At 52.4% G+C, this 25627-nt stretch overlaps 1 protein-coding gene across 3 annotated transcripts in view; it reads left to right on the top strand.

Annotated features, from left to right (window-relative positions):
* Window positions 1-7: 7 nt before the first annotated feature.
* The window catches only part of MFAP3L (microfibril associated protein 3 like), a 36191-nt gene continuing 10571 nt past the window's right edge, over window positions 8-25627 (top strand). Inside the window, exons 1-2 of one of the 3 annotated variants that reach the window (XM_067040061.1) lie at window positions 8-304; window positions 18732-19162. In XM_067040061.1, the coding sequence (XP_066896162.1) occupies window positions 18871-19162 (292 nt within the window). In that variant the 5' untranslated portion in view covers window positions 8-304; window positions 18732-18870. Of the gene's footprint in view, window positions 305-625; window positions 756-818; window positions 1130-18731; window positions 19163-25627 lie in introns of those variants that run through there. The other 2 variants (XM_059071537.2, XM_067040062.1) reach the window with 2 other exon arrangements.

Raw genomic sequence — 25627 nt, forward strand, 5'->3', positions numbered from 1 at the left:
GGGCCGGCAGGGGCGGGGGCAGCCCGAGGAGGAGCAGGGGGCCGGCCAGGCACCAAGCGGTCCCGCCGTCTGGAGAAGGGCAGCTTGCACTGCGGGGCCGGGCCGCTCAACTTCTGCAGGCGCCTTAGAAAACCCGTCTTTCTTCACTGACACAACACCACAGTGGTCACTAGAGAAAACTTAGAAACTCCAGATAGTCACAAAGGAGGAGACTAGAATCCCAAGCCCGCCGCTCAGAAGCCTCCGGTAGACGTCCAACTCCTGCGGCTCCGCGCGCGGCGGCCGCACTGGGGCCCTGCTCGGGGTAGGTACGGGGGTCACGGTCCGAGGGCGGGTCCCGAGCCCCGCGTGCGGGAACACGGGACCCACGCCGAGACGGCCGAGGCTGCAGCACGGCCGCGCGGGGCGGGCGCCGGCCGGGGACAGCTGGGGGCAGGGTCTAGTCGCGGGGCTGCGGGGACCGAGGGTCCGCCTCCCGGCCCTGGCCCCTCCCCCGCGGGCCGGCCCGCTGCCCCGCCCCGCCCCGCCGCGCTGCCGCGAAGACCCGGCGACGCCGCGCGCACTGGGCATGCTCCGCCCTGCCGCTCGGCCACGCTGCGCTGCGGGAGGCTCCGCGCTCCCGCAGACCGCAGCCAGCGCCGCCGCCAGCGCGGGGGCAGAGGCGGCCGCCGGGAGGCTGCAGGCGTCGGCGCGGCTCCCGGGCTGGCCATGGCTAGGGGCGCGTGGCGGCCGCCGGCGTGGCGAGGCGGCGTCAGGTTAGCCGGGCGCCGGTGGGCGGAGGCGCGGGCGGCTGGGAGCCCCGCACCGCGTGTTGGCCGAGTCGCCGCCGACGCCGCCAACGCGATCGCGCAACTTTGGGGCTCTCGGGCTGGAGGGGCCCGCGGCCGGGGCTGCGCGCCGGAGGCGCCCGGGTCCCCGCGGCGGGCTCCTGGGTCACAGGATGCTGCGGGATTCGGGAGCGGCGGGTCGGGGACACGGCATCCCAGGCTCGTGCCATAGCCCTCCCACGGCAATAGAAGCGTGGTGTCCACGGCTATAGAAGCGTGGTGTCCACAGCGCGCTGCTGAGGAGCCTCCCGGCCTCCGGGGAAAGGGGACGCCAAGCCGCGGCGGGGCTTCGCCGACTCCAGGTCACCCGGGTCACCGGGCCTCAGTGTCCCCGGGACAGGGGGTGGCGGTGGTGCACTGTCCTGGGCCCGGCAGGCCCTGAGCGCGGGCTGCGCGTCCTGGTGCCGCAGGGGTGCGGGGATCTGTGGGCGCCGTCAGCCGCCGCCTCCACTGGAGCTCTCGGAGTTTGTCGCATTTGACTCCATAGCAAGTTGACATCGAATTGCTTCATGGCGTGGAGTAGGTAAACGTGTTTCATCGGCGTAAAAAACGAAGTAATTGCAGAGCCGATTTATTTTAAGCTCGACCATTAACCGGCTTTCCCTTACAAAAAATTTGAGCTTGCAAGTTGAAAGATTTTTAAAGCAAGCTAGCCAAAAGGAAAAAAACGTATGCGGGTCCATTACCCGCTCACACTGTAGAAAATAATGTACTGTGGTTGAATGGTCATTGTTTTTTAAGCATACTCGTTGCAGAAAAGTTGGGTTACTGTAGTCATCTATATTGTGCGTTATTTTGGCTTTATGTTAAGAACTTGGAAGCGTAGCGTCGCAGAAGCGCAAATTTTTTTTGTAAAGTTTTCTCACTTTTGTTTCTAAAGGAAACACATTTTTTTCTCAGTTGCCACTATGCTGAACATAGTAAAATTGTTCAAGATGAAACGCAAGATGCAAGAAAATTTATTTTCAGAAGGTATTAAGTTAGAACAATGTAGTTCTACTGGGCGTTTTACTTTTATGGAAAACGAAATTTGTAGGTCCCACCACCGTTTCTGTTGGTTCTTAAAACATTTAGTACCATTATCACCCTTAGGATTACTGGATTTTAGGAGCAAGGCAAACAGTACTCTTCCTAGTGGGAACTAGTTCCACCTCTAACTCAAGCTCTAACTCAAGCCATTTTCCATAAGTACCACTTAGTGGGTTCAGTTGTTTTATTTATTAAGGTTATTACAAAACATCTGGTTTGCGTTCTTCATAGACCTAGACTTTTGAGGTGCATTGGCTTTTCACTGGGTTGTGAATAGCTTTTAATGTTTGTTCTTTCGTGAGATGGCTCCAGCTCTCATTCCAGATGCTCCAGACCATTTCCCCAAGTGGGGTCTGTGTCGTGCCTGTAGGTGACCAAGATGTAGTAACAGGAGTGAAGTGTCCAGACAGTAAGAGCGGCAACATGATGACTCTTCCTGCAAATTAGGCCTCAGTCCTCCGTTTTAGCCAAAGAGTTTGGTTGGGGGTGTTCATTGCCCTAAATCTTTTTCTTAATATATTTATAGAAGAATTTAGAAGTTTGAAAAAAGCCCAACACAAATAACTGAGATATTGTGCTTCCCTTTTCTATAAAAGTGCATCCAGTTCAAAATCTGCAGCGTGTACTACATGTATGTACAGCTTATCCGTTACGGCAGGGCCCGTGTTCTCAGGCTCCATTCCTCAGTGGGTGGTCGGACCGTCTACCCTCACCCTTGGCTTTTTGCTGACCTGGAGGAAGCAGCTAGGCCTGAGTTTCCGCTTTGTGAATGTGAGGTTTGATAAAGATCCATAGGCCCCCCATGCCCCTTGTGGATCTGAAAATCCTACCTATTTTATCAGTGTTAGGAAAAGACAATGAAATTTAACAGAAGGCACAGTTAAACACCACTCTTGGCTTTGGGAACTCCACATTCTGCTAACCTGAAACTAACAAAACCAACAGAAGTTAGGTTGAAGAGAGGTTTTATTACTGCTGATGAAGAAAAAATAGCAGAGTAGACTTTGTATTCAAATTCGGAAACAGTTGATAATCTCTCCTCTTTCGTACCTAACTGTTGGGTTCTTGCAGCTCAACTGCTGGGCACATAGATTTTACTTTTAATTCCATGTCTTTAGGTTTCTATAGTGCATAGTCCTATCAGTCACATTGGATATTCGTGGCAAACTGTTGCCTTTAAAAGTACAGCTTTGCCCATTCACGAGACAGAAATTTATTCAATTCCTTGTTTGCCTTGCAATTTAAAGATTTGAGGCCATTTACACTTTGCTTAATTTGAACTTTTTGTTCTATGCAAGAACTTCCAGATACTGAAATATAAAACAAATATTGTGGCAAAGTTGCTTTTAACCCCCAGCAAAGTGCAGTCAGATTTGTTAGACGAGAATCATTTTCTTGGAATTCAGAAATAGTGCAAATAAGGTCACTTCCCTAATTCAGCATTTGGGATGTGGCTTGCCCTTTTCTAGCCAAGCCCAGGAGGACACTTGACAAGACTTTGTGATCTACGGCAAATCACTTTAAAGTCAGAAACAACCTTAGATGCAAATGGTTGATTTTAAGTTTGCAGGAAGACCTCCCTGGAATCCTTAAAAGATTATGGGGGGGGAGGGAGGGGGGTGGTTGATTATGTGACAAGAACCAGTTAAGAGCTGTCAGAACTAGTTTCTAAGTTATACCCAGAAGTCCTCTGCCTGAAGCCTTTACTCATTAAAATAGTCATTTTTCTCCCCCACAATCATTTATAGTTAAGCCCCTAAGGTTGCAAAAATGAGTAAGACGCAGTGATTCACGGTCTAGTCAGAGAGACAGGCTTGAGCACAAATAAACTGGAGTACAAAGTCAGTGCTGCCAGAGACCTGTCTTGAGTTGGAAGGGGAGGGGCCCCGTGAAAACAGTGACATTTCCGTAGGATCTTAAGGAATGCCTAAGGAATTGGACAGGAGTCTTCTACCAGGGAAGTCCAGGCAGACAGACCACCGTGATGGTAGTTAGGGTAATGCCCCTCCCCACCCAAGATGTCCACTTCGGGACTGTGCAGATGTGGTTAAATGGAGGATCTGCACATGGAGAGGATTATTCTGGATTATCCAGTGGGCCCCATGTAATCGCAAGAGGGAAGCAGAGGTCAGTGTCAGATGCATGTGAGGAAGACTGGCTGGCCATCGCTAGCCTTGAAGATGAAGGGGCCAAGGAGCAGGGGCAGCCTCTGGAAGCTGGTAAAGGCCAGGACACAGATTGCCGCCCCCTGAGCTTCCAGAAGGAGCACAGGCCTGCCAGCTCCTTGATTAGCCCATCCTGACCCACGTGGAGCTTTTCACCCTCAGAACTGAAAGATAACAAATGTGTGTATAAGTCAATAAACGACTTGGTGCCTTAGAAAGGAGCCATAGAAAGGTCATCCAGCCACATACAAAGAAAGATTTGATGGAATCAGGGGCCGGGGCAAAGGAGTTTGGATTTCATCCTATTGTGGATAAATGATGGGAAATCAACTGAGGATTTTTAAACAGGAGCATGTGATGGACAAACCGCTGCCAGTTGTACCTTCCTGAAAAAGCAGTACGCAGCTAAACCCCAGGTTTCACAGGACAGTTCGACAAAGGGTGTGTAACTAGAGGTGGTCAGTGACAGATGGGAGTCTGGAACCAGCGTGTCGTATAATTCAGTTCTCTCCATTGATCTGAAATGACATGAGTGTGCATGTGTGGAATTAAGAGCTTCAGAAGACTTGTGTTCACAGCTAGTAATGCAGGAAGGACGTAGAAAGTAAAGCAGAAGGGTGAGTCACATGTGGACTACTTTGTTTCTGTTCGTTGCCCTCTTAACAGGCAGCTGCTCTGCTGAATACACAGCCGTGCAGACCAGGTGTGGGCAGGGACCTGCGGGAAAGTCAGGTTTAACATAGTTACCTTGAGAACGATGCCACATCACCTGGGCCAACTCTGACCAGTTGGAAGGAGCTGTTTGCCACGTCGTGGGCTCGTGCAGGCTCAGCTGGGAAATTCTGAGAACCCGTCAGCAGTGTTCGCTGTGGGCTCCATGTTTGCTGGGGGATGGGCAACAGCTACACTACCAGATGCCCCAACCTATGGGTTTAAATATAAGAAATTCAGTCATTCTCTCCAAACATTATTCAGTCTCTTTTACGTACAAGGGCTTAATAGCTTATAAAAACGTATGGTCTGGTTGAATTACATCTCTGTGTGTCTGGAAAACCTCATCTGAAGAAATCTTCTATCTTGGTGTTACAGGAGTGGCTCCAAGTTGAAACCGATCTATATGTAGAAAAATTAGTAAGAGAGAACAGATTTTTCAGACAACATGGTGCAGGAAGCCCTGCGTTGGCAAAATCCGATCCTGGGAACAACAGTAAGACTTGGTGAAAACTTATCTTTTTTTTTTTTTTTTTTTTTTTTTTTTTTTTGTGGTACGCGGGCCTCTCACCGTTGTGGCCTCTCCCGCTGCGGAGCACAGGCTCCGGACGCGCGGGCTCAGCGGCCACGGCTCACGGGCCCAGCCGCTCCGCGGCACGTGGGATCTTCCCAGACCGGGGCGCGAACCCGCGTCCCCTGCATCGGCAGGCGGACTCCCAAACACTGCGCCACCAGGGAAGCCCCGAAAACTTACCTTAATGAAAATGAAACTGTGGATCTATATTGTTTAGCTTCCGTTTGCATAACTTTGTAAGATTTTTTACCCATACTTCCTTATATAGTGATGCGATAATTATTGTTTTCCGCTGTGCAGGACAAGCTCAGTGTAAACCGTTGTATCTATCTTGGATCTCCTCTCCCTTGGGCTCTGGGATACAGGCCCCTTGTTCTCTGAGGGCCTGTCCTCCCTGGGTTCTAACCTTAGTCCTCTCATTATGTGGCCCGCCGTGTTCCTTCTGGGTGATTTATTTTTCCTCATGACTGCATCAGTCACCCACACACCGATGTCCCCAAATCTGTACCTTCAGATAAGCCTCTCTCATTCATTCACTGATTCATTCAGCAAATATTGATAACCTGAGAGCTTATAACCTAGCGGAGGGATGGATGTGCCCAAAGATGATTACAGTGAAGATACGAAGTTCTGGGTGAAGGCTGGTGAGAAAAGGGGTGTCTGGGGCTACCTGGGCAGTCCTGGTTGGCTTCGAACTTGAAGGCTGAGTAGGGGTTTGCCAGACGTGTGAGAATATGGAAGGAAGCACAGTGCAGAGGTGCCAAGGGAGCTCCAGCGATGAGGTTACAGAGGCAGGCGGGAGTCAGAGCACGAAGGGTCACGTGTGTCCTGCCGTGGACTTCAGTTGTACGCTGGTGGCGGGATGAGGACCCGGAATACGTCTGAATCAGAGCTCCCAGGGTCAGCCCACTTCAGCAGCCACATGGCGTGCGGATTGCGGGCAGGCAGGACTCGAGGCAGGTCAGCCAGGACGGGGTCCATCAGGGTGATGTTGGTCGGAGGGGATGAGGAGCGCTTAAACCAGGGACAGACCTGGAGGTGGCCGCCACGTGGGCAGGGAGGGAAAGCAGGCGTCATAACGCCCATGTAGTTGGAGCGTCTGTCAGGTGCGTGACGGCACCTTCTGGAGGGATTGCGGGCAGAGAGACTGACTCCACCTCAGGCGCTCAACCAGAGGGACCTGAGGCTGGAGGATCAGGAAAGCGCGCGCGCGCATGCGCACGCGGGGCCGTGGACGGAACCGCATCGCCGCAGGGCACAGACTTTGTGAGACAGGCGTGGGAGAAAGAAAGAAGGGGTTAATTCCCTGGTGGCTGTCCAGCTGCTGGACAGAAGCCTCTGGGGCTTGCCAGTGAGACTGAGAGGAAGTCGGTGTGGGTGGACTTCCTAATTCTGGATTTAGAAGGTAACTCTTTTAGGAGCTGGGCTGAAGTTGACTTTGTCATCAGTGGGAAAGAAGAAGCTTGCCGAGCAGATATTTAGATCTCTTCCCAACCCTTTCCTTCCATCGAGGATTTGAGTTGGCTCAGGGCTCAAGGAAGAGTGTAAGGGAAGAGATTGCTCCTTAAAAAAACAAAAAACAAAAAACCAGTGGCTCCTTGTAGATACCCACTGACAGCGCCGGAGGTGGCAGGCTGGATCCATTAAAGCGGTAGGTGTCCTAGACAAGACGGGATGTATCTGTTCCCACGTCTGTACCTTTCTGTACCCTCTTGAAACTAGCGAGAGCTCTGTGACATCTGTGGCAGTGGCCAAGCTGGCCAGCTAAGCCCTTTCTCCCCTGCAAAGGGGTAGGTAGGTGTACAGCCGCTGTGCTTTCTTAAAGGTGCAGAGCCCACTTTCTCTGGCCCTCGGCAGGAGAAGGTATTGGGGTGAAGACCGACTGCGTTAGTGTCTGGCTCCCACCCAGTTCTGCCTTCTGGGTCTTCACACCCTGGGATGGCCGTGGGGTGGCTTAAACTTCCAGCAGCCGTGGAGCCTGCTTGCTTCTCGGATGCTGTCGTTAGTTTCATTCTGTGGACTTCTGCTGCGATGCTAAAGCCCGGGCTGGGCTGCACTGCCCTGTTACTGGATATGCTGGAGGGGGGAGGGTTTCGTCCTTGAGGGTGTGGACAGCCCTAGATGACTTGGTCTCCGAGTGAATCTAGCTCTTGTTAGACTCCCCAGAGGTAACATGGCTTTCTCCGTTTTAAAACACTTTTGAGGAACTTGAAATTAATTTCCAGAAAATATCTGGGTGTTACCAGTCCTTTACCTTACTGGGGGCTGGGCGTTTCTCCCTGTACATCTGACCCCAGGACCTATAGTGGACTTGACTCCCTCCTGCCTTTGTAGGGCGTCCATCCCTTCCTCCGGATTTTGGCTGTCTCCCCTTCTTCTTTCACTGGGGTAATGGATCTCTGTCCCAAAGCCCTCTTTTTATCATTGCTCCTAAGAAGCCCTGGAGGCCCTCTTATTAAGCAGAACTTGTGGAGGAGTGCTCTGATGTGCCAGCATTCTTGAGATGAGCGCCCACAGCAGATCCACTGCATGAGTCCAGCTGAAACATTCTGTAAGGAAGATTTTTGTTTTCAGTTGGGAGGCCGTGCTCATTTCCACCCCTGCTTGCTAAAGTAAGCCGTTACTGCTGCTGGGGGAACTGTCCTGTCTCCTTTGCTCACCCTTCAAGACTTGGCCCATCCCAGTGAACATTCTTTGACCTTTCCAGCTGGCCCTCATCCGAATTTCTGTGGTATTTGCCCAGGAGCGCTTAATTATGTATCATTTTGCATACTGGTATCACCAAGATTTTAAGCACCTGTAGGGTAAAGGCCTGGTCTTAAAAGTATTTTTAAGCCGCACAGAAGTGCTAATAGTGGCCTCTTAAATTCGTGGAGTTCTGCTTCATTGGGATGACCGAGTCCTGACTGTCTTCATCACTCAGGTGAATCTGACTCTGCCCCACTGAGAGATTGTTGACAACACCCAGAGAGTGTGCTCAGCCTAGCAGGGCCTCCTCCCGTCAGAGCGGAGAGAAGAGCCTATCTTCCTTCAGCGATTCTGCATGGAAACCACTGAATCCACATCTTCAACTTTCTTCTGGTGTTTTTGTTAAGATAATTTTCCATAGTGCTACCCTGAAACCCACTGAGCTTTGGGGGAGGATTGACTTCAGGATATATGCATTAAACTCAGCTAGAAGATTATTCCGGTCCAACTGAATTTTGAAAAGTATCGCTCTATGCACAAAATTTTAAAATAATAATAATTCTTTAGATCATACATAATCACAATTTTTTTAAATTATCACTTTAAAATAACAGTTATGACAGTTTGGATGTTCGTGGCATTTAGCCAGTTTGCAGGGGCTGTGGTGTCCACCCCCAAGGTCACCGTGGGCAGGCGACGGGAGCCCTGGGGTGATGTGGTCCTGGAGGGGCTTCCACGCACAGGTTGGCGGCTTGGCCTCCGCCTCTTCGGCTGTCACTGTAGACAGATCTACGTGGTCCTTCCCCACGTCATAGGCTCGTGGCAAGGCGGGGCTGGGTAACGTCCTCGGGTGTGTCTTGTAAACCATAAATGCTAGGTGAGTATAAGGGATGTTGCCTTCATGCTGTTAATAAGAATGAAATCAAGCAGAGTGTGAACTCAGGATCTCTTCTGATCTGTTTTTCCTGACATCCATTTCTCAGAGTCTTGTAAGAACACTCGTGTGATTCCGAAACACGCTGGTCATACAATTACACTTTGTGAAAATGGGCTGGTAAAGGAGGGAGAAAGAAAAGAATTTTAACTACTCTCTGCAGTTACTGAGCATATTTTCTCAAATAGATGAGATTTTTATCCTGATGAAAGAAGAAACCCTGGGTGATCCAGTTCTTCTGCGGTGACTCTGAATGGCCTTAATCAGACACCAGCAAGACAAGGAATGAGGGATGGTTTTGATGCTGTGAAATATAAATTCCATTTCAGCAGTCATAGGAATGTACATTTCAGGTGTAGGAGAGAGTCCCATAAACCTCTCTCACCTCGCAGGCCCGAGTCCTCCGACGGCGGGTCCTGTGGCCCCCATGGTCCCCGCCCAGGTCCTGGGCCTCTGCTCCCAGGTCCACATGGGAACACCTGCCTCTCCTGCAAGGGAAGGATGTGCTGTGAATACTGAGCTCTGGGGAAACCTTGGTTTATGTTTTAAAGTTAGATTTGTGGTAAAGAATGGACACAGCTACCTAGAATTCCTGAGAAATGGGTGGAACTTGGAGGAAAGCAGGGCCAGTGTGGATGCCCAGTGAGTTAGTGAGCTGTTTAAAGGAAAGGACCCAGAGTGGTTTAAGCTCACCCAGTGGGTAGCCAGGTGTTTGCCCCGAGGGGGGCGGCAACCCACCACGACCATGAACCGCCCTCGAACCGCCCTCGTCAGGGACAGAAGCCCAGCCCCCGGGGAGAGGGAGGGGGGACCACACCGTTTCACATCACACAAGGGGGAGGGTGCTGATGAGGTGACGTTTGAGAGTCAGAATGGGGGTGTGCAGGAGCCTTGCCGGCATCCCAGGGGCTCAGACTAGAGGAAGGAATGGTGCGGGGGGCTTCCCGCGAGCCTGGCGTCTTCCAGGCTTAGCGGAGCCCAAGTGGCTGGCAGGGAGCCAGAGGGGCAAAAAGGTCAGCAATTGAGGCTGGGAGGCAGCCAGTGCGCAGATGTTGTAGTGGCCGTGGGAAGGCCCTCTGGCTTTTTTTTTTTAATATGTAAATTTATCTATTTATTTTTGGCTGCGTTGGGTCTTCGATGCTGCGCGCGGGCTTTCTCTAGTTGCGGCGAGCGGGGGCTGCTCTTCATCGCGGTGCGCGGGCCTCTCACTGCGGTGGCTTCCCTTGTTGCAGAGCACGGGCTCTAGGCGCCCGGGTTTCGGTCGTTGTGGCACACGGGCTCAGTAGTTGTGGTGCACGGGCTTAGCTGCTCCGCGGCATGTGGGATCTTCCCCGACCAGGGCTGGAACTCGTGTCCACTGCGTTGGCAGGCAGACTCTTCACCACTGCGCCACCAGGGAAGTCCAAGCCCTCTGGCTTTTACCCTTCAGTGAGGAGCCCTGGGAAATGTGCATTGTGGTAAGTAAAGAGTGTTCCCGGTGTGTTCCCCTTGAGTCCTCCCCATGCACAGGCCGCTACCAGACATTTACAAAAGTACATAACGAATGCCTGGTGCCCAGGATGGCAGCAGGTATTTGAGTACCAACCACACCTTTCTGTAGTTCACATAGAATTTATAGAGAGTTTGTCTGGTCACAGCATCGCCAGGATAACAGTGATACCCCCAGATCGCAAGAGCAGTTGCAGGGCCTCTCTGTCGGGCTTTAGCAAGCGAAGTGGAGCTGGCAGGGCCAGGGCAGGGGCACAGCAGGGGCAAACTCCGTGGTGGGCCTTGGTCTGAAGAGGGGGCGCTCGGTGGTGTGGCCACGGCACCCGGGTCCTCACCGCCGTCCACGCGAGCAGCGAGGCTCCGTGGTGGCGCTGAGCTTGTCGGGGGTGGGGCTGAGGGAGAGCCCTGCCCCTGCTGCGGGAGGAGGGTCCCTCCCCGCAGCCCCCAGCCACCCCATCCCACCTGCGCGTACAGGCACCGCTAGGGACCCGAGCTGCTTCCCCTCCGTGTTGAGGTGAGGCATCCGGATGGAGGTCTAAAGGCTTCGGGGGCTCACGCCCTGTTGTACAGGATGGAGGGGACACTCAGGAAGGTGCACCCCCCGGAAAAGGACGAGTGCCCACGTGCTGTGTGGTACCCAGGCCACTTCCTGGCCATCCACCAAGTCCCGGACGGCTGGCAACCTGGTGCTCTGCCCTGCCTGTTCCCTGCAGGGGGACCTTGGTCTGGACAGGCACCTCCCTGTGCCTTCCCTCCACAGCTCAGCCACACCCCTGCTCGTTGCGGCCAAGCGATGGTGGATTTGGAGGAGAAATAATCATCCCTTAGGGATGGCTTCTGTGGAAAAGGGCCCCCCTCGGTCCACATATTTTGCCTCACCCTTGGCAGTTGGGAGGTGGTCTGTGTACAGGCAGATGGGGTTGAGAAAGGGGCTTCCACTGCCACGGCCTTAAGTGTTTACGGCGTGCGCCAGAATCCACGAGAAAATCTAAACTCGCAATCGCTTCGGGCCTAAACGTCATATTTAGGAAGCAGGTGAAGGATACTGGCCTCTGATTTTGGCGGTCGGCAGGGGGTAGGGGCGGGGGCGGGTTGCCCCTCTGTCCAGGCAGAACACTGGCCTTGCGGGCAGGCAGCCGGGGGTCAGCGTGCGCATCAGACGTCGCCCCAAGACGTCAAATCCTCTGGCCACTTTTCCAGGCCGGCCTGTTGATGCGTCCAGGCTCCCATGCGCCCACCAGCTCCTGTCTGGCTTCGCTCTGGACAGAGGAGCTTACGCATGAAGTACATCGAGAGCGTCTCGGGAAGCGGGCTGGCAATGAAATTAAAACCAGAAGAATTGAAGGTTGGCTGGAGTTGTGCTGTAGGTTTAGCCAGTAAGGGAAATTAACTGCACTGGGATGAAAATATGTATCTCCCTATATACGCGTTCCAAAGAGTAGGGAGGATGTTTGGAAAGGACACAGCTTTGTTTTAAGTGGTGGTGGGAGTTGCTGGACAAAATATCTAGTGGTAGAGAGACAGGCAGAGAAAGACACGCAGCTCCAGGTGCTTCCGGAGCAGCTTTAGGTCCCGTATAGGATCTGATCGTCACAGTTTCAAAGGTCAGAGAAAAATGCCAACGCGGCATATCCTCACCTTTTATCCGCACCGTGACGTGTTTCAGGAGCAGGTTTGGTAGCACAAAGGCCCCATCCACCAGTGTACGTGTCCCGTCCGTGTCCAGTTCCGAGGTTTGGCTTATTCCCTGGACCGTCAGATTCCTGAGGAAGTATCTCTCTGATCAATTAAGAATTTACATTAATTGGGCCCCAGAGTGTTGCAGCCTGTTCATTTAGAACGACAATTAGAAGATGTGAAGTACAACCTAGAACATCAATAAGCTCTCCTAAAAGATACGCTTGTGATTACAATACTCCTCTGTGCCTGTCTCCACTGCTAGAACAATGAAAAAATTGCCTCTACGGAACCGAGAGGTTTTAATGTGATATCAGGCCTGACATGGGCGTGACGTTTTTATCCTGGTTTGAAGCCAATAAATTGTGTGACCCTAGGCTGTTGCTTACCTTCTTTGGTCTCCCTTTCTCATCTTGGGTAAAAAAAAAAAAAAAAAAACGCCTTTGAGAAGAGACACCCACGTTCTTCCAGATCTACTGCTCTTGTTCTGTGAACAAAGCCGTGCTATGGGACCGTTTTTAATCTCACCTGACGATAGTCATTCTCTGTAGAGGGAAGCCTTCCATACTCTTCTTTTTCTCTTTCTCCTTTGCGAACCGTTATATTTATGAGAGCTTTATTCTATATGATTCTTACTTTTAACCAGAAAAACGTACCCTGTGGAAAAAATGTGATAAAGATCCAAGAAGGGTCTCTTCACACGATGCACCCATAAAAAATAACGTATGACTCGGATGGCATCTCTGGGCCTGTCATTCATTGTTAGGTTTGAAAAACAGTGATTTAAAACAGATCCGTCTTTGAAAAGTAGGTGCCTTTTGTGCATCGGAAAAATAGAGGCCTGAACATCAGTGTAGTTGATACAGTAGGAATGAGACCTTTGGTTCTAGCTCCCTCGTGAGCTTGCCGGCCTCGTCTGGGGGCCACTCCCACCGTTACCAGTGGGCACGCCCCATCCTTGGTGTTACAGGGCCCCCCCCCCATTATCCGGGCACTCTGCCTTTCCAGCCCCCCGTCTTGCACGCGTCACCAGTGACGCCTAGTGCATACCTTTCCCCGAGTGTGTTGGGTCCTCTCTCATCACCGTTCCCTCTTACAGGGTCAGCCCCTGGCCCCCTTGGTGAACGCCTGCGTAATTATTAAACCGCAGGGTCGCTTCTTGTAAGCACGTTCTTCCTGGACCCTCTACCACTTGGGTCTCCTGTCCTGTACCGTGTGGATCCTGGACCCCTCTCCGATGGGGCAGCTGCCACACTGTCCTGTAATTGCCGATTTCCTTTGTCCTCCTCCTGGGCTCCTGGGTGACGGGTAAGGACCGTGCCTTCTCCGCGTGCTCCACACCCCGGCAGCGTAGTGACTTGGATGGACGCTGGGTGCCTCTGAAAGCCACCTCAACGGGACGCTCTTCATCCTTTCACGTAGCGATCACCATCTGAGCCAAGAGTGACCTTTGTGTGGTTATAGAGACGTCAGGAGTCCCTGCACAGAGGGATTCTAGGACACACGGCGGGAAGAAAGAAGGACCACGTGAACCTCTTTCTCTAGCGTGACTTTGGACACTGAGATAGAACTTAGCTGGTTTAGAGCTTAAATGATGTGACGCTGGGCTGCAGTCACCGTGGCAGGGCCATGCTTGCTCCACAAAGCTCTTCATCTTTGACTTTGGGTTCCCGTAGCCCGTGTTCACACATCACCTTAACTACCTAAAAACTCAAGTTAGGGGAGAAAGAATGGGCTGGTAGAATTTTGTCATTTTTCTTTAAAATTGCAAAAGAAAATCTTTTTTAAACCATGTTTGTAAAACAGGTTAGCGTAGGTATTTTTCATTGATTATGATGCATGGGAAAGGAAGTTGCAGAAAGACGCCTGTCACTAGCGTGGCCGCAGCTGGCTACCAGGTTTGAACCTCAGCGTCTACGAGGTAATGAGCGCGTCAGGCCCTGTCCATTCCACCGGAAGTTGAGATTTCCCACCTCGCCTGATGAATAGGGACCTATCAAGACTGTGTCTTATCTAAAAGGTGGCCCCTGTGCCCGTCACATCATTTATGCACAAATGAAAAATGGTGATAACTTCGTAGATTTCGTGACAAAACCATGTTCTGTGAAGTATAAAATTATTCATCACAGTTGATGGGGAAATGCCAGCATGAACACTGCCAAGAAAAAACAATCCTGTACATTCATGTCGTTCAAAACACCCTGAAACAAGAGGCCCTTTGCCTTCCAACTCCAGAAATTCATGGTCAATAGTCATGTTTTATTATAGGTGCAGAGATAGCAAATAAGCCTCCACAAAGCATTTTATTAAAATGCTTTTAGATAAGATGCAACTGTTGGAAAGTAAAAAAAGGGGTCAAGTTAAAGGACATTTGGTATTTGCTAAGCGTTTTCTCTTTTGTTTCATTCATTAAAAAAAAAAAAAAAAAAGTCAAGTATTCTGTGAACGTTTTCCCAAAGGCCCTGAGCAAACATGTGAACCTTAACAATCTGTCCATTGTGGCTGTCTCTAAACCCCGGTTTGGGAATCTGTGGCCTTCGTTGTTGTATTTTGAAGGACTGCATTTTAAGCTGCCGGATTACAGTCCTCGTGGTTAATTCTAAAGTGGCTGAAACGTCTTTCCCAGCGTGACAGTGTGATCAGCTGAACTTGTCACGATGCTGTCTGCAGAGTCCGACAAGCTGGACAAAGTACGTTTGTAGAACATTTCCCCAGCATCCAGAGGGACGCGGTGTCTTTACGTTCTCCCGGCACCTCCCTCCTCTTGAGCTGGTGCCGGTGGATCCCACCCCAGTGTGGCCACAGGGCAGGTATGGAGGGGAGCCAGGACCACGGGCGGCCGAGATGGAGGACACTCTGCAGAACTGCGCCGAGTTCCTGCCCGCCACGCGTTCTCCTTGTTCCTGAGCGGGTGTTTCCCCAGCACGGAGCTGAGGAAAGGCGAGGGCCTGGGTGGGGAGGCTGGCGCAAGCTGCATCTGTCCCGGGACACTTAGGACAGGGATGGGTGAGTGGTGGAACTCCGGAGGTGGGGAGGGGAGCTGGGGTGGGCCTGGCTGCTGCAGGGAGGCCCGCGGCAAAGAGCCACTCCCAGTCTCCCGGCACCTGCACAGCACAGTGAACGTACCTGTCTCTCCCCACGGGGCATTGTAAGCGGACACGGCCTGTGGCTTGTTGAGTTCGTAGCTCTCCCGACACCCCTGCCGCCCCCAAGCCCCTGGCGGTGTGCCCGACACATAATAAATACTCTTTTGAAAATCTGAACTGAAAGGGCGTGGCATGGGATATGGTGAATTCTTACCAAAACCTGTTAATCCGTCAGTGCGCATTTTCAAACGTGAGTGCTTTCTTTTCAAAAATGAGCGTTCACAGAGCGTTTTAGAGTACAAACGCTTGGCTTCCACACAGCGCACAGGTGACGCGTTCTGTTTTCGAAAGAACCTCAGTGACTTTTCAGATGGGAAAGGAGGGGAGGGATGCGTCGGCTCTCCAACGTGCCTGCAGCAGAGGGGGAGCCTCTCCCCGTACCTGGTCAGGCCTCCAAGCGAGCTAGTGCCGTTTCAGAGCAGTCGCTGTGTGTCCAGCCCGGAACACCCACTCACGTGATTAAAAGATGACAGAACAGGGCTTCCCTGGTGGCGCAGTGGTTGCGAGTCCGCCTGCCGATGCAGGGGACGCGGGTTCGCGCCCCGGTCCGGGAAGATCCCACGTGCCGCGGAGCGGCTGGGCCCGTGAGCCGTGGCCGCTGGGCCTGCGCGTCCGGAGCCTGTGCTTCGCGACGGGAGAGGCCACAGCGGTGAGAGGCCCGCGTACCGCAAAAAAAAAAAAAAAAAAAAAAAAAAAAAGATGACAGAACAGCCGTCTCCCCTTCCCTTTTTCCTGACTGGCACAGTGTGTTGGAAAGTAGAAACCATGTGGCCACCCTTTGTTCGAAAGTAGCTCTGATATACGTACCTTAAAACCTATTGTGATCTCCCATCTGCTGCATTCTCCCTAGTTGTGGGAAAAAAGGTCACAGTGTATTTACTGCACATATTTATGAGAACCTGCCTCCCTCGCCGACTTGTTTCTGATCCTCCCTGAGGTCCTTGGTCGGCGTCTGCCCTGGCCTCGTGCCGGGGAGTGAGTGTCCCCAGGCGCTCGCTGCCCACGGTGCACATGCTTCTCAGACCTGAGTCCCGCCAAAGGAACCGGCGCCAGAAACCATTTGTCGTGACTTCTGGTGGTGGGATGGTAGTCATAATGTATTCAACAAAACCAAAACCAAGGTGTGGTCACAACATGAAACGAGAATAAACTCGAGAAGCGTAATTTCAGTAAAGGATGCTTTACATGCTGTATTAGTCATTTTTATTTTTCAAGCTGAGCAGTGCATGCTTGATGTATATTTGATCATGAATCCTTGTAACAGTCCTTACGTGGTAAGTCCTGGGCCGGAAACACCCAGGCCACCAGGGTGGTTGGATCCGGGTGGGATCCCAGTTGCTCTCAAACCCGAGGCCGTGCTCTTAAGCGTTCTGTATGGCGCAGGTCAGCTTTCCTGCTCAAAGGAAACCACAAGATGAGCCCAAGTATAGAAAACCGTTGACAGAGTCACGGCAGGGTGTCTGTCATGCTCCTCCTCGGCCCTACAATTCCTGCTGGGAAGTCGCGTGTGGGCCGCCCTGGGCAGGAAGGCACCCGGCCCCGTGGGGTGTATGTGTGGAAGGCTGTAGCTCTTAGAAAACGCGTGTCTTTCCGACTGCAGGAATCTGTGGTCCGAGGCTGCTTTATCACCCCTGATACCTCTTCAGTGTTACTGTCCACACGATTGGAGCGATAATTCCTGCTTTCTGCTTTTGCAGACAGATTCATTCGTTCAGCAATCCGTTGGGCACGTAAAGTGTCTGGGACAATTTCAGACTCCCTAGATACCGAGAAAGATGAGGCAGACGGTACGGTCAGGATGGCGTCGGCCTCAGGGCAGGCATTGGCACTAGTGGAACAGAAGGAAGAGTTTAGAAACAGAGTCGTTGTGTTTGAGACACAATCCACTGAGAAAGGATGGTCTTTTCTACAGGTGGTGCAGAAATGGCTGGATGTCCTCGTGGGGAAGAAATGAACCTCGGTCCCTCCCTCACGCCGTACACAAAAGTAACCGGAATGGGTCCGTGGCAAAACTAAAACTGGGAAGGGACACAAGGGAACTTTTGGTCGTGATGGAAACATTCTGCATCTTGTTTATTGTGGTGGTTATGTGAGTGTATAAACCTGTCAAAGCCTATTAAAATGCATACGTAAAATGGGCACTTTTTAAATTTGTAAATTATGCCACAGTAAAGTTGATCTTAAGAAAGACAAATCATATCCTGTCCCTCCCCTGCTTAACATTTTTCAATGGACGTCAGCTAAAATCCGGATTCCTTACTGTGTCCTCCAAAGCCCTAGGTGATCTGGGCCCATCTCGTAACGCCCCGTTTCCTCTGGTTGTTGGCTCTTCCTGGAATGCTCTTCTCTGGGGTCTAGGCATGGTTGATTCCCAAAGAGCCCTCAGCTCCGGGGCCACCTCCTCAGTGAAGTTCTCCTGGATTGCCAGCTGTCACAGAGGGCCTGGCTGGGGCTGGTGACCATCCCCTTATTTTCGTGGTCCCGTCATGGGTGTAGGATGCCTTCCCACTCCTGCTCCGGCCTCCGGGGAGTAGGAGCTGGGGCGACAGGCGATGGGTGGATCGCGGCTGGGCGTTGTCAGAGGGCTTGTGGCGGGAGAGTGAGAGCTGAGGGTGCGGGGGGGGGGGGGCGCAGTCCGTGTGCCCGGGTGCAGGTGGGGGCGGAAAGGAAGTGAGCCAGCTGGGTGGGAGGGAGGACCTGAGGAGAGTAGGACGGCCAGGAAGCCCAGTGAGGGGACTGAGAAGGTGGGGTGCAGGGAGAGACGGGTATCGAGAACTTCAGAATGACCTGGAACTCCAGAATTTAGAATCTGGAGAGAAGAAGGGTCCTGGGTGTGGCCGTGTGATTAGTGGATGAAATGGAGAGTAGAGGTGTAGGTGAGAGTTAGATCCTCATGTCACCCACCCCCTGCATCCAGGGAGGCAGGTGAAGATGGAAAGTAAGGCATTCAGTGAGTGATGAGGGTGGGTGGTGAGGGTCACCCAGAAGCTCCAGGAGCCGGGGCAGTTGCCTGAAAGGGGAAGGGGGTGTCCTGGTGGGGGTGAGGGGGACACCGCACTGGTTCTGGGGGGCCCTTCCGCTGTGGCAGAGCCCAGGTGCACACTGCAGGAGCTGGAATTCATTTCGGCCGGCAGAGAGCGGTTAGGAGGGCCCGGGTGCACCACCGGTGTCCGCGACGGGGACAGGTGAGGGATGGGAGGAGGCCTCGAGGGGCGGGATGAAGGAAGCAGAGGTCAGCTTTCGAGCCCCGTGAAGTCGTGAGGTGCAGAGTTAACGTGTTCCTGCTCAGAGTCATATGTTTCAGTAGCAAAAATAACAGGCTTCTATATCATCACGATTTCCATGAATATTTGGAACATCTTCTGAATTTGTGTGCTATTTAAAAATTACACAGATGTGTACTTTAGCTGGGTTTCTAACATTTCATAAATAATCCCTTTAACGTATGGGCGCTAACATTTACGTGGATTTTTGTTTTGTTTTTCTTTACAGAGGTTCTTAATCCAGAGCCAACTCCATGGACCCAGGCCGGGTTTGGCCCTTGGCCTGCTGTGGGCGGGGTGTCGTCTGCTAGAAGACCCCCCCCCCCCTGGCTGACCTGCTCTGTCGCCTTACAGAGCAAGCGAAGAAGATGGACCGAGCGACACGCCCTCTGCCTGCGTGCTTCCCGCCTTCTGTGCCCTTGTTAATCCTGCTGTCCACTCTGGCGACTGCTGAGAGTGTAGCCAACAGCACTTTAAATGGCACTGACGTGGTCGTGGGCTCAGTGCCCGTGGTCATTGCCAGAACCGACCATATCGTCGTCAAGGAAGGGAACAGTGCCTTGATCAACTGTAGCGTTTATGGCCTCCCTGAGCCCCAGCTCAAGTGGTATAACTCCGTGGGCAAGCTGCTGCATGAGGACAGCAAGGACCGAGGGGCAGGTAGGCTGTCCGGTCGTGTCCCGTGTCAGAGAATACGGGGAGGGACGTGGGGGCCGGCACCCTCGATGTCCGTTCTTCTTATGCAGGTCATTGCGACATCTCCTTTGGTCTTATTTTTCTAAGGCAAGAGAGAGATACCCGAGAAGTAGATATCCTTAAGGATTCACAGCAGTAAGGAATTCATTCGTTCACTCTTGGCTCTGAAGACAAAACGCAAACAGCTTCTCCCCTCTAATGAAAGTATTACAGTAACGAAAATATTGTATGTATGTCTGAGTCTTTTAAAAGGCCTCTTGGAATGTTGCAGTATAATGCGTACAGAGTATTATAGGGGTGGATGTAAAGTGGATTTTCCTTAAGTATATGTTTCTGTTTACACGGGAGTTTTAATTTGTTTCAAGGAACATAGCAGTTGTCTATCATTAAAGGTCAGCTTAATTCGTGGACTATGGGTTTAAAGGTCACATCTTTTGAGAGCAGTCTCCGTGCAGCTTCTCACAAGCAGCCAGAGATCCCGTGTGCTCCCGGGGACCTGGCTAAAGTTTCTAGACTGTTGGCCAGGGGGGAGAAATAACCCGTGGCCTAGGGGGAGTGCTTGGCTTCTCATGAATGAGTTTCTGGCCAAAGGTGCAAATCCCCTTCCCACGTACCAGCTCACTTCAGGAAGGACTGCGGCCGGAGGGGGCACCGTGGGTCCTCAGGAGTCCACATGCTTCCTATCTCAGGTGTGAGAACCAAGCCTGATCGATTGACCTGAAGGCCCGGCATGTACTCTCTGAGCATGTCCGGTGATGACCCGGCGGGTGGGGGTGAGGGTGAAAGGACCCGGATCTGACGTAGCAGCTGCTTCGTTTCTGCCACCCTTTCCCTCGTGTACCTCCCAGCCCACGGCCCGCTAACCCCAGAAGAGTCTCTGCCCCAGGAAGGCCTGCATTGCTAACCTCTTTTCTTCATTTTATCTTAATCGCTCTGAAAAAGAGCAGAGGCTGGGACTTCCCTGGCGGTCCAGCGGTTAAGGCTTGGCCTTCCAATGCAGGGGGTGCGGGTTCAATCCCTGGCGGGGGAGCTAAGATCCCACATGCCTTGAAGCCAAAAAACCAAAACATTAAACAGAAGCAGTATTGTAACAGATTCAATAAAGGCTTTTAAAATGGTCCACATCAAAAACATCTTTAAAAAAAAAAAAGACCAGAGGCTAACACTCTGTCTCCTTAGGTGCCAGGTGACGGGGTGTCTGACAAGTCCAGGCTTCGGCTCCCCGTCGCACCCCGACGTTCACTGCCTGTGCTGTTCCTTACACGGACGTTCAAGGCCAGGCAGCGCCACGCGTCTTCTCCCCTCTAGGGAAAGTATCGTGGTCACGAAAATACCATGTGTATGGTTGCATGCTTCACCTGGTAGAGGGGAGCTCCCTCCCCACCAAGTAAAACGATGGGACCGTAGAACTTTCCCATTAGAAGGGACCCTGGAGACAGTGCAGTCCGAACCTCTCTTTTATGTGACTTTTCCCCAGTCCCGTGGTCATAAACTGGCTGTGACCGGACCTTCCGTGCTGACGGTGGACAGGTGGGATGGCGCAGCCCCTTCCTCCTCCCGCAGGTCAGGAGGAAGTGACGTCACACCTGCGCAGGGGCGGTAACCATGGCAACGTGTGCGCACGCAGCTCCCTGGACGCCACGGGGTCTTTCTGCTGGGCTGGGCCTCGGGGAGGATTCTCGGGGGACCAGGGACTCCAGACCGAGCCTACGGCTCCCGTGGGCCCGGAGCAGAGGTGGTCCCGGGTATAAAGAGCCAGGGTGGGGCCCTGAGCCCTGTATCCGGGAGAGGAGGGAAACCTGGGAACAGAGTGGGGCTGGGCCCTGGACCTCAACCGTGGCTTTGCGAGGGCTGCCTTGGAGTCGTAGGGGCCCCGCCAGGGAGATTGCACGAAAGTCTTGATGGCAGGGGTCCAGTCTTGGCAAGTGGCCCCTGTATGCCGTTTCTCTCACTGGGAGGTTGGCGGAGCCAGGGTCCCCTGGGCTCACTTCTCTTCCACCCGTGGGCTCCGGGAGAGGAAGGAGCAGGCAGCAGGGCCTCAGAGACACAGCCTGGGCGCAAGGCGGGGCATCACAGCCCTCTGGGCGTGTCTGTGGCCGGTGGCCGTGCTGGGAAATCAGTTGGCTGTTCTAAAACCTCATAGGGAAGATACACTGTGCAGTTTTTTAAAGAAGTCGCGATCCTGGCACTTGATGTTCCAGCTCAGCTTTGGTAGTTACCGTGCATGGTAACCCGCATTTCAGGACACAAGTGACACGGGGTAGTATTCAGAACAACCAGGCAAGTCAGAGGAAACGGCAGAACATTTATCCTCATCATAAAATACGTGCGTGGTGGTGCTACTCGAGGACCCGTGGTCTCTCAGTCTCCACTTCTGACAGGAAGATGCCCCCGTGCTAACCAGGATGTAGATTTCAGCCTCTGGGCTGCTTGGCTAGGAGTTTAAATGCAGCAGTGTTAATAACTCAACAGGGAGGTGATGGACACAGCATGGAAAAGGGTGTTGCTACCCTGGAACGTCACCTGTGTACACAGTAGACCACTGCCGAGACCAAACAAAATGAGTGTAATTCCCATTAGCAACCCCTCCCGTTGAGTAAGCCCTTGTCCCACGTTACCCACCGTGTTTCCGGTCCTTCCGGTGAGTGGGAGGGTTTGGTGGCCTTGGTGCCCACACATCCGGATGAGAAGCAGGTGCGTGGTTCCCACTGTGACCACCAGCACCTGCTCACCCTCCAGGTCTCGGCAGGCGAGGGGTGGCGCAAGCCTCTGACCAGACGGAGTGGAGGAGCTGCCGGGTGGTCGCTGCGCCAGCCCCGTCACCGTCACCAGGAGGCAGGGTTAGGACCCCGCCGTGGCCTGCGTACGAGGCGTGCTCACACCCAGGTGTGTTCAGAGCCGTCTAGCGAGCTGCCCACCACGTCGTGGGCTTTGTGATCACAGGAGGCGTCGCGTGTCGTGTTGGTGCTGAGGAAGTGAGACGGCTCTTCCTCGCGCCGGCCCCGCGGGTCCTAGAAGGGACGGGCTCTTTCCTGTCCCTGGCGAGGGCGGCAGCTGCTTTGCTTTGTGTCCCTCGTGTTGTCACTTCATTCCCACAGATCAGGAGAGGCTGATGTGTGAGCTACTTCTGGAGGAAGACTTTTTTTTTGGAGTTTACCAAAGGACACGTTTGGGGTGGTTACAGAAATAACCCACAAGTCCAATAACATGAGGAATCACACATGGCCCCCAAATGTCCTGTTTTCAATTTTCCTTTTGCTAAAGGCAAGTAGGAATGTATAGGTGCCAGACAGTGCTTCCCTGTTATTTCAGGTACCAATTATCCCGTGTATTTTTGCTGTAGCTTCCTACTCTGACTTTAAACCATTGAAATGCACACTGGCACCTTTATCAGATGCTAAATAAGCATTTCAAGAAAGTCAGCTTTACAGAAATAGAGACACAGATGTAGAGGACAAACTTCCCGTTACCAAGGGGGGAACTGGGAGACTGGGATGGACATATACACCCTACTATGTATAAAGCAGATGACTAAGGAGAACCTGCTGTTCAGCACAGGGAACTCTACCCAGTGCTCTGTGGTGACCTAAATGGGAAGGAAATCCAAAAAAGGGGATGTATGAATACGTGCAGCTGATTCACTTTGCTGTACAGCAGAAACTAACACACCATTGTAAAGCAACTAGACTTCAGTAAAAAAAAATTTTTAATAAAAAAAAAAAAAGTCAGCTTTGGAAAAGGCATAGGCCTTTGTAAACATGCCCGGTTCGTTAGCGATTAACCTGGAAATTCTTCCTTCGGGTGAGGTTTTAGACTTTCCTGTGGATTTGTTTTCCGTTGCCCTGTAGCATTCTGCCACCAAAAATAGCTAAGAATTGTCTCTGAAAATAAACATGCACAGCGTAAGTAAGCTGAGCTGAACTGTACAAAATTCACAGTTCTCTCACAGCTACTCGACCTTTGTGGAATTCATTGTTATAAATTTTCCTTTAGTTTACCTGGCTCTAGTGTTTTTATCCTCTGCTTTGCAAATGTTTTTAGTAGCCCGTGAGACGCTTTCAACTTCTTCCGTCAGGGGGCCTCAACAAACCGTGCCAGCCACGTCTTGAGACCTGAGCGTATCACCCCCGCAACATATCCAGGAGGGGGTCAGCGCCCACAGCACTAAGTTTACATCATCCTTTGCCTCTCAGGTGAAGCATGGAGTAGTGCATTAACCTACGGAAGTGTCCTACTGAATTTCTCTTAAATATGTTCAGTGTTTGAGATTTTAAAAATCAACTCCGCAAAAGGCATTAGACAAAATTTATGTAACTATAAATATGTTAGTGCAAATTCAGCAGAACAGCACAATGGCATCTCTTTGAGCAAGTTACTCAACTTTTCGGAGCCAGTGTTCCTATCGGTAAAGCAGAGATAATCCTCTTTTACCGCCAGGCAGGGCTGTGCAGTTTGTGTCATGTACGAAATCTCAGTCCAGTGCGTGGAACACACCCCAAGCCGTCGGTGGACGGCAGCTGCCACGTCGTTGGTCACATCACCAACGAATGTCCTGGGTTCTCACAGTCAAGATCCCAAGTGTGTCTGTCTCTGCTTCGTAGTACGGTGTGTTTTGTAAAGAAAGGAAATCGTTTTCTGGGCAATTTCTTATTCGCTCTCTCAAGTTCTCAACCTTTTAAGAAAACATTCAGTAAAGATCAAAAACACTTCTATCCCTTAAGTGTTGCTCAGAAGCTCGAGTTGACACTGTGACGGATGTGATGGCGAGAGTGGCTCTCCCCCCTCCACCAGCAGCATCCCCTCCCCGACACATCCCCTCCGCGTGCGAGGGGCCCGCTGCCCTCCAACGCACCCAAGCCTCGGAGCAGTGAGTGGGGATGTTACGGAGTACATTATGCACAGGATGAACTTTCCCTTTGCCTGGCCCACCGGTTCTCTCACCCAGAGGACACCGGCCAAATCTGGAGGTGGTTTTGGTTGTGATAGCGGGGGCAGGAGGGGAGGGACCCGGGAGACGTGCTGCTGGCGTCTAGAGGGTGGAAGCCAGGGGTGCTCTCCGTACCCTGCAGTGCACAGACAGACCCCCCCTACAAAGAATTATCTGATGCACAATGCCAGCCCAAGAGGAGAAACCCTGCTCTCAGCTGAAGCATCCTCAGCCAGCTAAAAGAATCGTTCCAAAGTGGGTTAAGTCACTTGTGTGAACCCATAATGTATTTTTCCATAAAAGTGGTACTTCAGTTCATTTTCCAAACTGAGTCACGTCGAGGGCCAGCCTGGTGACGAGCCGCCATTTATAGTGGTTTGTTTTTTTTTTTTTGCGGTACGCGGGCCTCTCTCTGTTGCGGCCTCTCCCATTGCGGAGCACAGGCTCCGGACGCGCAGGCGCAGCGGCCACGGCTCACGGGCCCAGCCGCTCCGCGGCACGTGGGATCTTCCCGGACCGGGGCACGAACCCGCGTCCCCTGCATCGGCAGGCGGGCTCTCTATAGTGGTTTTTTTTTTAATGAGGTGTGCTCCCCGTTTGGGGTGTGAGCCCAGACTGCTTTATAGTCTTAGCAGCGGGAAGACCCTTCCCCATCCCTCTCAGATGAGGACGTGAGGGGCTGAGGTGCCATTTCCATCCGCCCGGTGCAGGTTGCTCTTAGAAGACCACCTGTGCCCACTCTCGGAAGACACTCCTGCCAGCCTGCATGGAGTGACGTGCTTGGCACTTCTTGTAAAATGGAGATTAGCAGGCCGAATGAGCCGGAGGGTCAGATGTTTCCTTTGCCCGGAAATGAAAAGACGGGTTCTTTTCAGATATTATTTATGCCTTGAAGCAAAGCACAACTGCAGGCTGTGAACAGCCCAGGCCTCCCCCCCAACCTTCCTGAGCTGAGCGCTGAGCTAATCCCTGATGATCCCAGGCCACCGTCCCACTTGATGTAGGAAGCAGCTTGGTAGAGCTGGCCCAGGACCATCCGAGGAGCCCGCTTGAGAAGCTGGGGGTGGTGCCGCAGGAGCCCTCGCAGCTTTGCAGTGTTTGTAACCTGGCTCTCTGCAGCGGCTTCGGGGAGCCATCATCTCCTGCAGACGCCCCGTAACAGGTGCAGCCACGCGGGGCCCCATTTGTTCTCAGTTCCGTTTTGTAAGAAGGCTTGGATCCTTTCCCCTCCATAGCTTCTATTTCACATGTTGGCAGATAGACCCCATGCTTACAGACACATGCGTGTGTTTGGTTCTTGTTTGAAGAGTGTGGATTCAGCGCGGTATCATTCAAGTGAGTGTTGCGCTTCCTTTCTGTTTGCATAAACGTTATTGGAACTCTCACCACCTGAAAAGTTTTAAGTTGGTTTCGGGGAAGTAACCTCCTCGTTTTAGCAGACTGAACTCTCCTCCTTGAAAAGTTTAAGAGCCTCCGTGTCTAAATGGCATTGTGAACAGAGG

This window comes from Kogia breviceps, chromosome 8 (assembly GCF_026419965.1).
Source record: "Kogia breviceps isolate mKogBre1 chromosome 8, mKogBre1 haplotype 1, whole genome shotgun sequence".
Classification (NCBI taxonomy): Eukaryota; Metazoa; Chordata; class Mammalia; order Artiodactyla; family Physeteridae; genus Kogia; species Kogia breviceps.